This window comes from Salvelinus alpinus, chromosome 3 (assembly GCF_045679555.1).
Source record: "Salvelinus alpinus chromosome 3, SLU_Salpinus.1, whole genome shotgun sequence".
Lineage (NCBI taxonomy): Eukaryota > Metazoa > Chordata > Actinopteri > Salmoniformes > Salmonidae > Salvelinus > Salvelinus alpinus.
The window spans coordinates 102,297,577-102,316,812 of NC_092088.1; the positions used below are offsets into that span (position 1 = coordinate 102,297,577).

At 45.9% G+C, this 19,236-nt stretch overlaps 2 protein-coding genes across 5 annotated transcripts in view; both read left to right on the forward strand.

Moving 5' to 3' along the window:
- Window positions 1-10,115, forward strand: part of LOC139571629 (C-terminal-binding protein 2) — a 218,746-nt gene extending 208,631 nt beyond the window's left edge. For 3 of the 4 annotated variants that reach the window (XM_071394681.1, XM_071394680.1, XM_071394679.1), the window contains 2 exons: window positions 5,896-6,013; window positions 9,926-10,115. In XM_071394681.1, coding sequence (XP_071250782.1) covers window positions 5,896-6,013; window positions 9,926-10,115 — 308 coding nt within the window. Of the gene's footprint in view, window positions 1-5,895; window positions 6,014-7,171; window positions 7,247-9,925 lie in introns of all 4 variants that reach the window. The other variant, XM_071394682.1, reaches the window with a different exon arrangement.
- Window positions 10,116-10,405: 290 nt separating this feature from the next.
- Window positions 10,406-18,360, forward strand: LOC139569891 (putative uncharacterized protein DDB_G0285119). The gene is made up of 4 exons (XM_071391215.1): window positions 10,406-11,345; window positions 17,114-17,231; window positions 17,489-18,143; window positions 18,355-18,360. Exons 1-4 carry the CDS (start codon window positions 10,406-10,408, stop codon window positions 18,358-18,360), a joined length of 1,719 nt encoding a protein of 572 aa, XP_071247316.1.
- The last annotated feature ends 876 nt before the right edge of the window (window positions 18,361-19,236 follow it).

Here is a 19,236-nt window from a genome sequence, read left to right on the forward strand (position 1 = left end):
GTCCATCCCATAGCTAACATCTCTCCATCCCATAGCTAACATCTCTCCATCCCATAGCTAACATCTCTCCATCCCATAGCTAACATCTCTCCATCCATCTGTCCATCCCATAGCTAACATCTCTCCATCCCATAGCTAACATCTCTCCATCCCATAGCTAACATCTCTCCATCCCATAGCTAACATCTCTCCATCCATCTGTCCATCCCATAGCTAACATCTCTCCATCCCATAGCTAACATCTCTCCATCCCATAGTTAACATCTCTCCATCCCATAGTTAACATCTGTCCATCCCATAGTTAACATCTGTCCATCCCATAGCTAACATCTCTCCATCCATCTGTCCATCCCATAGCTAACATCTCTCCATCCCATAGCTAACATCTCTCCATCCCATAGCTAACATCTGTCCATCCCATAGCTAACATCTCTCCATCCCATAGCTAACATCTCTCCATCCCATAGCTAACATCTCTCCATCCCATAGCTAACATCTCTCCATCCATCTGTCCATCCCATGGCTAACATCTCTCCATCCCATAGCTAACATCTCTCCATCCCATAGCTAACATCTCTCCATCCCATAGCTAACATCTTTCCATCCCATAGTTAACATCTCTCCATCCCATAGTTAACATCTCTCCATCCCATAGCTAACATCTGTCCATCCCATAGCTAACATCTCTCCATCCATCTGTCCATCCCATAGCTAACATCTCTCCATCCCATAGCTAACATCTCTCCATCCCATAGCTAACATCTGTCCATCCCATAGCTAGCATCTCTCCATCCCATAGCTAACATCTCTCCATCCCATAGCTAACATCTCTCCATCCCATAGCTAACATCTCTCCATCCCATAGCTAACATCTCTCCATCCATCTGTCCATCCCATAGCTAACATCTCTCCATCCATCTGTCCATCCCATAGCTAACATCTCTCCATCCCATAGCTAACATCTCTCCATCCATCTGTCCATCCCATAGCTAACATCTCTCCATCCATCTGTCCATCCCATAGCTAACATCTCTCCATCCCATAGCTAACATCTCTCCATCCCATAGCTAACATCTCTCCATCCCATAGCTAACATCTCTCCATCCCATAGCTAACATCTCTCCATCCATCTCTCCATCCCATAGCTAACATCTCTCCATCCCATAGCTAACATCTCTCCATCCCATAGCTAACATCTCTCCATCCCATAGTTAACATCTCTCCATCCCATAGTTAACATCTGTCCATCCCATAGCTAACATCTCTCCATCCCATAGCTAACATCTGTCCATCCCATAGCTAACATCTCTCCATCCCATAGCTAACATCTCTCCATCCCATAGCTAACATCTCTCCATCCCATAGCTAACATCTCTCCATCCCATAGCTAACATCTCTCCATCCATCTGTCCATCCCATAGCTAACATCTCTCCATCCCATAGCTAACATCTCTCCATCCCATAGCTAACATCTGTCCATCCCATAGCTAGCATCTCTCCATCCCATAGCTAAAATCTGTCCATCCCATAGCTAACATCTGTCCATCCCATAGCTAACATCTCTCCATCCCATAGCTAACATCTCTCCATCCCATAGCTAACATCTCTCCATCCCATAGCTAACATCTCTCCATCCATCTGTCCATCCCATAGCTAACATCTCTCCATCCCATAGCTAACATCTCTCCATCCCATAGCTAACATCTCTCCATCCCATAGCTAACATCTCTCCATCCCATAGTTAACATCTCTCCATCCCATAGTTAACATCTGTCCATCCCATAGTTACCATCTGTCCATCCCATAGCTAACATCTCTCCATCCCATAGCTAAGATCTCTCCATCCCATAGTTAACATCTCTCCATCCCATAGCTAACATCTGTCCATCCCATAGCTAACATCTCTCCATCCATCTGTCCATCCCATAGCTAACATCTCTCCATCCATCTGTCCATCCCATAGCTAACATCTCTCCATCCCATAGCTAACATCTCTCCATCCCATAGCTAACATCTCTCCATCCATCTGTCCATCCCATAGCTAACATCTCTCCATCCCATAGCTAACATCTCTCCATCCCATAGCTAACATCTCTCCATCCCATAGCTAACATCTCTCCATCCCATAGCTAACATCTACCCATCCCATAGCTAACATCTCTCCATCCCATAGCTAACATCTCTCCATCCCATAGCTAACATCTCTCCATCCCATAGCTAACATCTCTCCATCCCATAGCTAACATCTCTCCATCCCATAGCTAACATCTCTCCATCCCATAGCTAACATCTCTCCATCCCATAGCTAACATCTCTCCATCCCATAGCTAACATCTCTCCATCCCATAGCTAACATCTCTCCATCCTATAGCTAACATCTCTCCATCCCATAGCTAACATCTGTCCATCCCATAGCTAACATCTCTCCATCCCATAGCTAACATCTCTCCATCCCATAGCTAACATCTCTCCATCCCATAGCTAACATCTCTCCATCCCATAGCTAACATCTCTCCATCCCATAGCTAACATCTCTCCATCCCATAGCTAACATCTCTCCATCCCATAGCTAACATCTCTCCATCCCATAGCTAACATCTCTCCATCCCATAGCTAACATCTGTCCATCCCATAGCTAACATCTGTCCATCCCATAGCTAACATCTCTCCATCCCATAGCTAACATCTCTCCATCCCATAGCTAACATCTCTCCATCCATCTGTCCATCCCATAGCTAACATCTCTCCATCCCATAGCTAACATCTCTCCATCCCATAGCTAACATCTCTCCATCCCATAGCTAACATCTCTCCATCCCATAGTTAACATCTCTCCATCCCATAGTTAACATCTGTCCATCCCATAGTTAACATCTGTCCATCCCATAGCTAACATCTCTCCATCCATCTGTCCATCCCATAGCTAACATCTCTCCATCCCATAGCTAACATCTCTCCATCCCATAGCTAACATCTGTCCATCCCATAGCTAACATCTCTCCATCCCATAGCTAACATCTCTCCATCCCATAGCTAACATCTCTCCATCCCATAGCTAACATCTCTCCATCCATCTGTCCATCCCATAGCTAACATCTCTCCATCCCATAGCTAACATCTCTCCATCCCATAGCTAACATCTCTCCATCCCATAGCTAACATCTCTCCATCCATCTGTCCATCCCATAGCTAACATCTCTCCATCCCATAGCTAACATCTCTCCATCCCATAGTTAACATCTCTCCATCCCATAGTTAACATCTGTCCATCCCATAGCTAACATCTCTCCATCCATCTGTCCATCCCATAGCTAACATCTCTCCATCCCATAGCTAACATCTCTCCATCCCATAGCTAACATCTGTCCATCCCATAGCTAACATCTCTCCATCCCATAGCTAACATCTCTCCATCCCATAGCTAACATCTCTCCATCCCATAGCTAACATCTCTCCATCCATCTGTCCATCCCATAGCTAACATCTCTCCATCCCATAGCTAACATCTCTCCATCCCATAGCTAACATCTCTCCATCCCATAGCTAACATCTCTCCATCCCATAGTTAACATCTCTCCATCCCATAGTTAACATCTCTCCATCCCATAGCTAACATCTGTCCATCCCATAGCTAGCATCTCTCCATCCCATAGCTAACATCTCTCCATCCCATAGCTAACATCTCTCCATCCCATAGCTAACATCTCTCCATCCCATAGCTAACATCTCTCCATCCATCTGTCCATCCCATAGCTAACATCTCTCCATCCATCTGTCCATCCCATAGCTAACATCTCTCCATCCCATAGCTAACATCTCTCCATCCATCTGTCCATCCCATAGCTAACATCTCTCCATCCATCTGTCCATCCCATAGCTAACATCTCTCCATCCCATAGCTAACATCTCTCCATCCCATAGCTAACATCTCTCCATCCCATAGCTAACATCTCTCCATCCCATAGCTAACATCTCTCCATCCATCTCTCCATCCCATAGCTAACATCTCTCCATCCCATAGCTAACATCTCTCCATCCCATAGCTAACATCTCTCCATCCCATAGTTAACATCTCTCCATCCCATAGTTAACATCTGTCCATCCCATAGCTAACATCTCTCCATCCCATAGCTAACATCTGTCCATCCCATAGCTAACATCTCTCCATCCCATAGCTAACATCTCTCCATCCCATAGCTAACATCTCTCCATCCCATAGCTAACATCTCTCCATCCCATAGCTAACATCTCTCCATCCATCTGTCCATCCCATAGCTAACATCTCTCCATCCCATAGCTAACATCTCTCCATCCCATAGCTAACATCTGTCCATCCCATAGCTAGCATCTCTCCATCCCATAGCTAAAATCTGTCCATCCCATAGCTAACATCTGTCCATCCCATAGCTAACATCTCTCCATCCCATAGCTAACATCTCTCCATCCCATAGCTAACATCTCTCCATCCCATAGCTAACATCTCTCCATCCATCTGTCCATCCCATAGCTAACATCTCTCCATCCCATAGCTAACATCTCTCCATCCCATAGCTAACATCTCTCCATCCCATAGCTAACATCTCTCCATCCCATAGTTAACATCTCTCCATCCCATAGTTAACATCTGTCCATCCCATAGTTAACATCTGTCCATCCCATAGCTAACATCTCTCCATCCCATAGCTAAGATCTCTCCATCCCATAGTTAACATCTCTCCATCCCATAGCTAACATCTGTCCATCCCATAGCTAACATCTCTCCATCCATCTGTCCATCCTATAGCTAACATCTCTCCATCCATCTGTCCATCCCATAGCTAACATCTCTCCATCCCATAGCTAACATCTCTCCATCCCATAGCTAACATCTCTCCATCCATCTGTCCATCCCATAGCTAACATCTCTCCATCCCATAGCTAACATCTCTCCATCCCATAGCTAACATCTCTCCATCCCATAGCTAACATCTCTCCATCCCATAGCTAACATCTCTCCATCCCATAGCTAACATCTCTCCATCCCATAGCTAACATCTCTCCATCCCATAGCTAACATCTCTCCATCCCATAGCTAACATCTCTCCATCCCATAGCTAACATCTCTCCATCCCATAGCTAACATCTCTCCATCCCATAGCTAACATCTCTCCATCCCATAGCTAACATCTCTCCATCCCATAGCTAACATCTCTCCATCCCATAGCTAACATCTCTCCATCCCATAGCTAACATCTCTCCATCCTATAGCTAACATCTCTCCATCCCATAGCTAACATCTGTCCATCCCATAGCTAACATCTCTCCATCCCATAGCTAACATCTCTCCATCCCATAGCTAACATCTCTCCATCCCATAGCTAACATCTCTCCATCCCATAGCTAACATCTGTCCATTCCTTCTTTATCCCCTTTTAATCACTCTACAAGTTATGGCTTAATTTTGTCTGTGTGATGATTCAGGTTGTTGCTCTATATTAGAACTAACCCTCTGTCTCTCGCTCTCTCGTTACCTCTCTCTCTCTCTGTCTTTACCTCTCTCTTTCTCTGTCTTTACCTCTCTCTTTCTCTGTCTTTACCTCTCTCTTTCTCTGTCTTTACCTCTCTCTCTGTCTTTACCTCTCTCTCTCTCTCTGTCTTTACCTCTTTCTGTCTTTACTTCTCTTTCTCTGTCTTTACCTCTCTCTCTGTCTTTACCTCTCTCTCTCTCTCTGTCTTTACCTCTTTCTGTCTTTACCTCTCTCTTTCTCTGTCTTTACCTCTCTCTCTCTCTGTCTTTACCTCTCTTTCTGTCTTTACCTCACTCTCTCTGTCTTTACCTCTCTCTCTCTGTCTTTACCTCTTTCTGTCTTTACCTCTCTCTCTCATCTCCCCACTTTCTCTATCTCTCCATCGCAGGCCGCATCCCCGACAGCCTAAGAAACTGTGTGAATAAGGAGTTCTTTGTGACCACAGGACCGTGGGCAGTAATGGACCAGCAAGGTGTCCACCCAGAGCTCAATGGCACCGCCTACAGGTAGGCTGAGGAAGCACAGCTACAAGTGTGACATCTACTGTCTGTCTGTCTGTCTGTCTGTCTGTCTGTCTGTCTGTCTGTCTGTCTGTCTGTCTGTCTGTCTGTCTGTCTGTCTGTCTGTCTGTCTGTCTGTCTGTCTGTCTGTCTGTCTGTTTTAACTCCAACCCTGTTCCTGGAGAGATACCCTCCTGTAGGTTTTAACTCCAACCCTGTTCCTGGAGAGATACCCTCCTGTAGGTTTTAACAGGACAGCTCTAGTAGCAGGACAGCTCTAGTAGCAGGGTCTAGTAACAGGACAGCTGTAGTAACAGGGTCTAGTAACAGGACAGCTCTAGTAACAGGACAGCTCTAGTAACAGGACAGCTGTAGTAACAGGACAGCTGTAGTAACAGGGTCTAGTAACAGGACAGCTCTAGTAACAGGACAGCTCTAGTAACAGGACAGCTCTAGTAACAGGACAGCTGTAGTAACAGGACAGCTCTAGTCTAGTAACATGACAGTTGTAGTAACAGGGTCTAGTAACAGGGTCTAGTAACAGGACAGCTCTAGTAACAGGACAGCTCTAGTAACAGGACAGCTCTAGTAACAGGGTCTAGTAACAGGACAGCTCTAGTAACAGGACAGCTAGTAACAGGGTCTAGTAACAGGACAGCTCTAGTAACAGGACAGCTCTAGTAACAGGACAGCTGTAGTAACAGGACAGCTCTAGTAACAGGGTCTAGTAACAGGACAGCTCTAGTAACAGGACAGCTCTAGTAACAGGACAGCTCTAGTAACAGGACAGCTGTAGTAACAGGGTCTAGTAACAGGACAGCTCTAGTAACAGGACAGCTCTAGTAACAGGACAGCTGTAGTAACAGGGTCTAGTAACAGGACAGCTCTAGTAACAGGACAGCTGTAATAACAGGGTCTAGTAACAGGACAGCTCTAGTCTAGTAACAGGACAGCTCTAGTAACAGGGTCTAGTAACAGGGTCTAGTAACAGGGTAACAGGGTCTAGTAACAGGGTAACAGGGTCTAGTAACAGGGTAACAGGGTCTAGTAACAGGGTAACAGGGAGCCCTGATAGAGCGTTACCTCTTACCCCTTCACCATGTGACCTCCCTGGATGTTGATCTGATCTCAGTCTGTCCCCCTCCATGTGCTTCTCTCACACAGCCAAGCCAACCAACCTCTGCATGCCCTATCAACCGGTGTTCCCCAAGACAAAATGTAATACCTTTTAGCACTCAGGTAAATACTGTGTGATGATGCGTGCCAGCCTCGTTCTGCCAGGCCTGGATATACTACGACCATAGAAATATAATCTATAGAACGGTTCTCCCCGTTCATTCTACAGATTGTATTTCTATGACTAGAACCTCCCTGTTTCTCATCCTATTTGCTGTGGACTGTAATGTTGTTATCGCCCTCTGTTGCGTTCTCTTAAAACATCCCTTTAGTGTAGAAAATAAACCAACTTCTGAGTAGATTTACTTCCTTCCGCAGAGCTCTATTCAACCATACCTCCTATTTGCTCCCTGTGGAGCATAAGGCGACAACAAGTCCACACTTGTTGATTTATACGCTAGAAAAGGTAGTGTTCTCCAACCCCCTCTACCATTAGACGGACCGACCCCCTCTACCATTAGACGGACCGACCCCCTCTACCATTAGACGGACCGACCCCCTCTACCATTAGACGGACCGACCCCCTCTACCATTAGACGGACCGACCCCGTCTTCCATTAGACGGACCGACCCCCTCTACCATTAGACAGACCGACCCCCTCTACCATTAGACGGACCGACCCCCTCTACCATTAGACGGACCGACCCCCTCTACCATTAGACGGACCGACCCCCTCTACCATTAGACGGACCGACCCCCTCTACCATTAGACGGACCGACCCCCTCTACCATTAGACAGACCAACCCCCTCTACCATTAGACAGACCGACCCCCTCTACCATTAGACGGACCGACCCCCTCTACCATTAGACGGACCGACCCCCTCTACCATTAGACGGACCGACCCCCTCTACCATTAGACAGACCCCCTCTACCATTAGACAGACCCCCTCTACCATTAGACGGACCGACCCCCTCTACCATTAGACGGACCGACCCCCTCTTCCATTAGACGGACCGACCCCCTCTTCCATTAGACGGACCCCCTCTTCCATTAGACGGACCGACCCCCTCTTCCATTAGACGGACCGACCCCCTCTACCATTAGACGGACCGACCCCCTCTACCATTAGACGGACCGACCCCCTCTACCATTAGACGGACCGACCCCCTCTACCATTAGACGGACCGACCCCCTCTACCATTAGACGGACCGACCCCCTCTACCATTAGACGGACCGACCCCCTCTACCATTAGACGGACCGACCCCCTCTACCATTAGACGGACCGACCCCCTCTACCATTAGACGGACCGACCCCCTCTACCATTAGATGGACCGACCACCTCTAACATTAGACGGACCGACCCCCTCTACCATTAGACGGACCGACCCCCTCTACCATTAGACAGACCGACCCCCTCTACCATTAGACGGACCGACCCCCTCTACCATTAGACAGACCGACCCCCTCTACCATTAGACGGACCGACCCCCTCTACCATTAGACAGACCGACCCCCTCTACCATTAGACAGACCGACCCCCTCTACCATTAGACAGACCGACCCCCTCTACCATTAGATAGACCGACCCCCTCTTCCATTAGACGGACCGACCCCCTCTACCATTAGACAGACCGACCCCCTCTACCATTAGACGGACCGACCCCCTCTTCCATTAGACGGACCGACCCCCTCTACCATTAGACGGACCGACCCCCTCTACCATTAGACAGACCGACCCCCTCTACCATTAGACGGACCGACCCCTCTACCATTAGACAGACCGACCCCCTCTACCATTAGACGGACCGACCCCCTCTACCATTAGACAGACCGACCCCCTCTACCATTAGACGGACCGACCCCCTCTACCATTAGACAGACCGACCCCCTCTTCCATTAGACGGACCGACCCCCTCCACCATTAGACAGACCGACCCCCTCTTCCATTAGACAGACCCCCTCTTCCATTAGACAGACCGACCCCCTCTACCATTAGACAGACCGACCCCCTCTACCATTAGACAGACCGACCCCCTCTACCATTAGACAGACCGACCCCCTCTTCCATTAGACAGACCCCCTCTTCCATTAGACAGACCGACCCCCTCTTCCATTAGACGGACCGACCCCCTCCACCATTAGACAGACCGACCCCCTCTTCCATTAGACAGACCCCCTCTTCCATTAGACAGACCGACCCCCTCTACCATTAGACAGACCGACCCCCTCTACCATTAGACAGACCGACCCCCTCTACCATTAGACAGACCGACCCCCTCTACCATTAGACAGACCGACCCCCTCTTCCATTAGACAGACCGACCCCCTCTACCATTAGACAGACCGACCCCCTCTTCCATTAGACAGACCGACCCCCTCTACCATTAGACAGACCGACCCCCTCTAACATTAGACAGACCGACCCCCTCTACCATTAGACAGACCGACCCCCTCTTCCATTAGACAGACCGACCCCCTCTACCATTAGACAGACCGATCACTAAGCAGATCTAGATGTTGACACTAGTAGGAGGAGGTGTGTGGTTCAGAAAGCATGACGTCACCTACATGACTTGCCGTCATTCACATGGACAGTCTGCTTCTTGCTTGTTAATCTCCAGACTGACAGTGGTAGATATGTGTGTGTGTCTCTGGGTGAAGAAAGGTCTTCTACTACTCTGATGCATGTCCTCATCACACAACACATAGGAATCTTCAGCTCTGGGCTGCTTTGCTATTGCCTGCCTGTCTACAGATGACCTTTGACCCTGACCTCTAACCTCCCTCTCCCTAGGTACCCGCCAGGCATGATGGGCATGGCTCCAGGGGTGATCCCGGGTGGGTTAGAGGGGATGGTGCCAGGGGGGGTACCAATCGCCCATACCTTGCCCTCTGGTATGCACCCGTCCCAGGCCCCCTCGCCCAACCAGCCAGCCTCCAAACACTGTCACGGAGAGACCAGAGAGCACCTCACAGAGCAATAGCACCCTGACCGCCAGCATAGCAGCCAGCCAACCAGCAGAGAGGACAACAACAACAGTGCCACAGGAAGAGCTAATGGGCATCCATAATAAATACACAGGAAGAGCAACATGCTCCTCAACACCTCCACAAACTCAACCAGTAGAGAGGACAACAACAACAACAACAACAACAACCACAACAACAGGAAGAGCAACATGCTCCTCAACACCCCATCAAACTCAACCAGTAGAGAGGACAACAACAACAACAACAACAACAACAACAACACCACAACAACAGGAAGAGCAACATGCTCCTCAACACCCCATCAAACTCAACCAGTAGAGAGGACAACAACAACAACAACAACAACAACAACAACAACAACAACAACAGGAAGAGCAACATGCTCCTCAACACCTCCACAAACTCAACCAGTAGAGAGGACAACAACAACAACCACAACCACAACAACAACCACAACAACAACCACAACAACAGGAAGAGCAACATGCTCCTCAACACCCCATCAACACCAACCAGTAGAGAGGACAACAACAACAACAACAACAACAACCACAACCACAACAACCACAACCACAACCACAACAACAACATCAACAACAACAACAACAACAACAACAACAGGAAGAGCAACATGCTCCTCAACACCCCATCAACACCAACCAGTAGAGAGGACAACAACAACAACAACAACAACAACAACAGGAAGAGCAACATGCTCCTCAACACCTCCACAAACTCAACCAGTAGAGAGGACAACAACAACAACAACAACAACAACAGGAAGAGCAACATGCTCCTCAACACCTCCACAAACTCAACCAGTAGAGAGGACAACAACAACAACCACAACCACAACAACAACCACAACCACAACAACAACCACAACAACAACCACAACAACAGGAAGAGCAACATGCTCCTCAACACCCCATCAACACCAACCAGTAGAGAGGACAACAACAACAACAACAACAACAACAGGAAGAGCAACATGCTCCTCAACACCTCCACAAACTCAACCAGTAGAGAGGACAACAACAACAACAACAACAACAACAACAACAACAACAACAACAGGAAGAGCAACATGCTCCTCAACACCTCCACAAACTCAACCAGTAGAGAGGACAACAACAACAACCACAACCACAACAACAACCACAACAACAACCACAACAACAGGAAGAGCAACATGCTCCTCAACACCCCATCAACACCAACCAGTAGAGAGGACAACAACAACAACAACAACAACAACAACAACAACCACAACCACAACAACCACAACAACATCAACAACAACAACAACCACAACAACAACATCAACAACAACAACAACCACAACAACAACAACAACCACAACAACAACCACAACAACAACAACACCTCCTCAAACTCAACCAGTAGAGAGGACAACAACAACAACAACAACAACAACAATATGCTCCTCCAACTCAAGCTACACTCACAACCAACTCACATAAACAAACACACAAACAGAAGCGCCCGACTGAAGTGGGACCAATAAGACACAGAACACAACGATATATACCGTCAGCCCTGGGAATAAACCTACCAAACTGTGAATGAAGAAGCAGTTCCTTCACGGATTTGTACTTAACGTTTTAGTTTTGACTTGTCTCGTTGGTCCGTACGGTCTCTTTAGGTTCAGTACCAACTACTACAGTACTCATTTTATTTTGGGAACAGGCCCATTTGGTCCGTTGTGTGGGACCATGGGTCCAGTGTTAGCTATCTATCGCCGTCGTATAGTGGCAAGCAGAGAGGAGACTGACAGCCCCGCCCACACCTCAGAGCATCATGGGAAGTCTTCCTGACCAATGGGAGAACATGAGAGAAACCTTTGACATCACCCCCCCATCCTTTAACCCCCCCACCCCAATCCTTTGACCCCCCACCCCCCATTATTTGACCCCCCACCCCCCATCCTTTGACCACCTTGACCCCCCACCCCTCTGCCTTCTCCTGCCCTTCTTATGCAACGTGCATTGTCAGGTCTCCTCTACGTCTATTCTGTGTTACGCCACAAAATATAATATTTTCATTTTGATCTTAATTAATTTTGATCTAAATTAGACAAAAAAATATGATAATAAACTATATATATATATATATATATATATATATATATATATACAGTGGGGAGAAGAAGTATTTGATACACTGCCGATTTTGCAGGTTTTCCTACTTACAAAGCATGTAGAGGTCTGTCATTTTTATCATAGGTACACTTCAACTGTGAGAGACGGAATCTAAAACAAAAATCCAGAAAATCACATTGTATGATTTTTAAGTAATTCATTTACATTTTGATCACCTACCAACCAGATTTTGAGGTTTAATCCAAAGGGCTGTTAAGCCAATAATACAGCACATAAAAAATACATTAAAAACACATTAAAAATATTCTAAATACATCAATAACACATTCTAAATACATCTATAATACCGGTACATTATTTTGTAAGTTCCAAGGTAAAACAGTATTGTTCCATATCGTCCAGGTCAGTCAGTGTTCAACAACACGTGCTTCTCCAACGGTCTGATTGTAGTTAATCAGACTTATTGGGAGTTGAGTCGTGTAGCACACGGCGCTCCAGAGACAACAGGAGTCCGTTCAGTTTATTACGGAGGGACTCCACTCCTCTCAGAGATTTAGGATTCAATCTGATCGAGTTATAAGCATTGTGGTTCTTTTATTTTTAATTTTTTTAAGGCGATTTCTGATTGAGCCGACACGTGCAGCGTTTTACCGTGAATGGGATCTCCACGGACGCAGTAACATGACCTTAACAAGCTGCGTTGTCGACGGCGTTTTCAACGGATTGAATCCCAGCCCTACTCTCTGTCTCTCTCTCTCATCTGTCTGTCTGTCTGTCTGTCTCTCTCTCTGAACCTCAACATGAAACTGGACTACTCCCTCAGATAGGCCCTGTGTCTATCCTGAAAGACAGTGTGTGACACATCTCACTGTCAGCAAGAGGACGTAATTTGCTGTTCATTATTGGAGAATAAGAATACATTTTTGTGCAGCTGTCAAGAGAGACCATGTTTATTATTCACTAAAGAGGACGTTTGTGATTTTAACTGTTTTGCAAGAGGACACCGTGTCTGTTATTCTCTCTGTTTGTGACAAAATAACATTTTTTATGGGTCTCCTTGGAAATGGACAAGCAAGCCTGACTCTCTCCCTATTGACGGCGAAAGGAAACCGCTTGTGACTCTCCCACGGGGCGATTTAGTTATGTTGAGCCCCACTACACATCTCTGATTGATTGATTGGTCTCTTGTGATCAGGGTTCAAGCTCAACTTTCATTCCTTTATGACTCAGGAAAACACCCTTTTTTTTTGCAGATATCATTTCCCCTCCAAACATTGCTTCCAATAATGTGTGTAGTTCTGGATATTCTCCCTATTTCCTCCTTCCTCCATTGTGGTATTTTTATATAATGAGGCACATCCACCCATTTTTGGTGTTTAAAAGAGTTTTTGCTAGATTTGTCCTGTTTAGATTTGTATTGCCTAGTTCAATGTTCCTATAACCATTAGTCCCTTGTGATCCCTCCATCCTCCTCCTCTCTTCTTCGTGCTATTGAAGGACGTGGCCCTTTGGGCCATTTTGCTATTTACTCTATTATAAAACGGGTAGTTTGGATCCTGGATGCTGATTGGTTGATAGCCGTTAGTTATTCACGATAATACATAAATGCCTGTTAACATTGGAATTAACTCTGTACTTGGTCAGAGTACTAGGAAACTGTGTCCCAGCAATAGCAAAAGAAGAGACAGCCAGCCAGCAGTAGGTTTTATTTTAGTGTGAGTATTTGTTACTTGTGCAAGGTGATCATTTATCATTCAGTGCAGCTCAAATAAAATAAAAATGATTGAGATTTAGCTGTGTGTGTGTGAGATTGTTTAAAAGCATATGACTCCGTCATCTAACATCTACCTGGGGCGGCAGGTAGCCTAGTGGTTGGGGGGGGGGGGGCGGCAGGTAGCCTAGTGGTTAGAGGGGGGAGGCAGGTAGCCTAGTGGTTAGAGGGGAGAGGCAGGCAGCCTAGTGGTTAGAGGGGGGCGACAGGTAGCCTAGTGGTTAGAGTGTTGGGCCAGTAACCGAAAGGTTGCTGGATTCAATCCCCGAGCTGACAAGGTAAAAATCTGTCCTTCTGCCCCTGAACAAGGCACTGTGCCCCGGTAGGCTGTCATTATAAATAAGAAGAATTTATTCTTAACTGACTTGCCTAGTTAAATAAAGGTTACACACACACTCACCATACTGACCCAAAAGTTATTTTGTTGGCATTTACGTATGTCCCCATTACAAGTAAAACAGAATCAAAACCTATGTCTTTCACTTACTTGCTGTGCTGGTTTGTTGTTCAGTTGTTTCTCAACCAGGATTTCTATGGAACGCCGTTTTGATCTTTGCATGTCATGCATGGCCACGCAGTCATGGGTGAACTGGGAGTACAGGAGAGGGCTGAGAACGTACCCTTGTGTGGCCCCAATGTTGAGGATCAGTGATGTGGAGATGTTGTTTCCTACCTTCACCGCCTGGGGGCGGCCCGTCAAAGTCCAGGACCCAATTGCACAGGGCGGAGTTGAGACTAGAGGTTGACCGATTAATCGGCCATAGGGCCGATTTGAAGTTTTCATAACAATCGGTAATCTGCCTTTTTGGATGCCGATTATGGCCGATTACATTGCACTCCACGAGGAGACAGGCTGACTACCTGCTGTGCGAGTGCAGCGTCAAAAGGACCTTGTGGCTGCAAGGAGCCAAGGTAAGTTGCTTGCTAGCATTTAACGTATCTTATAAAAAACAATCAATCTTAACATAATCACTAGTTAACTACACCTGGTTGATGATATTACAAGTTTAACTAGCTTGTCCTGCGTTGCATATAATCAATGCGGTGCCTGTTAATTTATCCTCAAATCACAGCCTACTTCAACAAAAGGGCATTCGCGAAAAAAGTACAATCGTTGCACAAATGTACCTAAACATAAACATCAATGCCTTTCTTAAAATCAATACACTGAAGTATATTTTTTTAAACCTGCATATTTAGTGAAAAGAAATTCATGTTAGTAGGCAATATTAACTTGGGAAATTGTGTCACACAAATTGTGTCGCACATCTTGCGTTCAGTGCAAGCAGAGTCAGGGTATATGCAGCAGTTTGGGCCGCCTGGCTCGTTGCGAACTGTGTGAAGACCATTTATTCCTAACAAAGGACATAATTAATTTTCCAGAATTTTACACAATTATGACATAACATTGAAGGTTGTGCAATGTAACAGCAATATTTAGACTTAGGGTTGCCTGCCACCCGTTCGATAACAAACGGAACGGTTCCGTATTTCACTGAAAGAATAAACGTTTTGTTTTCAAATTTCTATTTTCCGGATTTGACCATATTAATGACCAAAGGCTCGTATTTCTGTGTTTATTATAATTAAGTCTATGATTTGATAGAGCAGTCTGACTGAGCGGTGGTAGGCAGCAGCAGGCTCGTAAGCATTCATTCAAACAGCACTTTACTGCGTTGTTTATGACTTTAAGCCTATCAACACCCGAGATTACACTGGCAATACTAAAGTGCCTATAAGAACATCCAATAGTCAAAGGTATATGAAATACAAATGGTATAGAGAAATAGTCCTATAATTCCTATAATAACTACACCCTAAAACTTCTTACCTGGGAATATTGAAGACTCATGTTAAAAGGAACTACCAGCTTTCATATGTTCTCATGTTCTGAGCAAGGAACTTAAACGTTAGCTTTTTTACGTGGCACATATTGCACTTTTACTTTCTTCTCCAACACTGTGTTTTTGCATTATTTAAACCAAATTGAACATGTTTCATGATTTATTTGAGACTAAATAGATGTTATTTATGTATTATATTAGGTTAAAATAAAAGTGTTCATTTGCTTTTTTTTGGTCCTCCAATAATCGATATCGGCGTTGAAAAGTCATAATCGGTCGACCTCTAGTTGAGACCCAGGGCCTTAAGCTTAATGATGAGCTTGGAAGGTACTATGGTGTTGAATGCTGAGCTGTAGTCAATGAACAGCATTCTTACATAGGTATTCCTCTTGTCCAGATGGGATAGGACAGTGTGATGGCGTTTACATCGTCTGTGGACCTGTTGGGGCGGTATGCAAACTGAAGTGGGTCTAGGGTGGCGGTGATATGATCCTTGACTAGTCTCTCAAAGCACTTCATGATGACATAAGTGAGTGCTACGGGGCGATAACTGAACTAAATGACTGACTATCTTTGCCTTCTTTGGTACAGGAACAATGGTGGCCATCTTGAAGCATGTGGGGACAGCAGACTGGGATAGGGAGCGATTGAATATGTCCGTAAACACACCAGCCAGCTGCTCTGCGCATGCTCTGAGGACGCGGCTAGGGATGCCGTCTGGGCCGGCAGCCTTGTGAGGGTTAACATGTTTAAATGTCTTACTCTCGTCGGCCACAGAGAAGGAGAGGGGGGGCCTGCAGTCCTTGGTAGCGGGCCGCGTCGGTGGCGCTGTATCATCCTCAAAGCAAAGAAGGTGTTTAGTTTGTCTGGAAGCAAGACGTCGGTGTCCGTGACGTGGCTGGTTTTCTTTATGTAGTCCGTATTTGCCTGTAGACCCAGCCACATACGTCTCGTCTCTGGGCTGTTGAATTGCGACTCCATTTTGTTCCTATACTGACCTTTCGCTTGTTTGATTACCTTGCGGAGGGAATAACTACACTGTTTATATTCAACCATATTCCCCGACCTCTTTCCACGGTTGAAATGCGGTGGTTTGACCTTTCAGTTTTGCGCAAATGCCGCCGTTTATCCGCAGTTTCTGGTTGGGGTAGATTTTAAAAGTCACAGTGGGTCCAGCATCTCCAGCGCACTTCCTAATAAACTCACTCACCGAGTCAGCGTATAAATCGATGTTATTCTCTGAGGCTTCCCAGAACATTTCCCGGTCCACGTGATCAAAACAATCTTGAAGCGTGGATTCCGATTGGTCAGACCAGCGTTGAATGGTTCTAGTCACGGGTACATCCTGTTTGAGTTTCTGCCTATAGAACGGTACGAGCAAGATGGAGTCGTGGTCGGATTTGCAGAAGGGAGGGCGGGGGGAGGGCCTTGTATGCATCGCAGAAGTTAAGAGTAGCAGTGGTTCAGTGTTTTGCTCGAGCGGGTACTACAGTCAATGTGCTGGTAGAATTTAGGTAGCCTTGTTCTCAAATTATCTTTGTTAAAATCCCCAGCTAAAATAGGGGGGACAGTGTGAGTTCTGGTTCCTGTCACCAGGGGGCAGTGTGAGTTCTGGTTCCCGTCACCAGGGGGCAGTGTGAATCCCCCCACACCGTACCAGAGGAGGATCAATCCCCCCACACCGTACCAGAGGAGGATCAATCCCCCCACACCGTACCAGAGGAGGTTCAATCCCACCACACCGTACCAGAGGAGGATCAATCCCCCCACACCGTACCAGAGGAGGTTCAATCCCCCCACACCGTACCAGAGGAGGATCAATCCCCCCACACTGTACCAGAGGAGGATCAATCCCCCCACACCGTACCAGAGGAGGATCAATCCCCCCACACCGTACCAGAGGAGATTCAATCCCCCCACACCGTACCAGAGGAGATTCAATCCCCCCACACCGTACCAGAGGAGATTCAATCCCCCCACACCGTACCAGAGGAGGATCAATCCCCCCACACCGTACCAGAGGAGATTCAATCCCCCCACACCGTACCAGAGGAGATTCAATCCCCCCACACCGTACCAGAGGAGGATCAATCCCCCCACACCGTACCAGAGGAGATTCAATCCCCCCACACCGTACCAGAGGAGATTCAATCCCCCCACACCGTACCAGAGGAGGATCAATCCCCCCACACCGTACCAGAGGAGATTCAATCCCCCCACACCGTACCAGAGGAGATTCAATCCCCCCACACCGTACCAGAGGAGGATCAATCCCCCCACACCGTACCAGAGGAGGATCAATCAATCCTCCTTCTAATTGTGGTTTTAAAAGAAAACATGAATCATCAGTGTACAATGACACCTTAATTTTTAGGCCACAGATTTCTAATCCCTTAATATTATTGTTGGATCTGATTTTAACAGCTAACATTTCGATGGCAATAATAAATAGATATGCTGATAGTGGACAACCTTGTTTTACTCCTCTTGACAGTTTTAAACTTTGAGATGTAGACATTATTTGCTATTTTACACCACCTATACATAACTTTAAACCATTTTATAAGAGATTCTCCAAAATTGAAATATTCCAGGCATTTATATAGAAACTCCAGTCGTACTTTATCAAAGGCCTTTTCAAAGTCAGCTATGAAAACCAGGCCTGGTTTCCCTGATATTTCATAGTATTCTATTGTTTCCAGTACTTGTCTTATATATTATCTCCAACGTATCGTTCATGTAAAAATAACTGTCTGATTAGGATGAGTAATATCTGACAAAACCTTTTTAATTCTACGCGCCAAGCATTTAGCTAGAATTTTTGCATCACAACACTATATATATATACACCACTTGGATCCTGTTTCAGTACTAATGAAATCAGACCTTGTCGAGTGTCCGATAATCTACCATTCATATGGGAGTGGTTAAAACATGCTAATAATGGTCCTCTGATTATATCAAAAACAGTTTGGTATACCTCCACTGGTATGTCATCCAGCCCTGGAGTTTTCACAGAATTAAAGGCTTTAATTGCATCAAGAAGTTCCTCCTCTGTAATTTGTCCTTCACATGAGTCTTTCTGTACAGGTGTTCATTTCACATTATTAATAGTAAAAAATCCATACAATTATCTTCGGTTAGTGGAAATGGAGGAAACCGAAACGAAAACATATGCTTAAAGTACTTTACTTTCTCTTTCAAAATATCGTTCGGTGAATTATGGGCAATTATATCATTTGTAGTTTCAGTAAATTATTTTGGGAAGCATTTCTATGTTGAAGATTATTAAAAAAAATTGGTGCATTTTTGCCCATATTCCATTCAGTTCGCTTTATATTTTATAATATATTACACTGGATCTTTCTTGAATAAG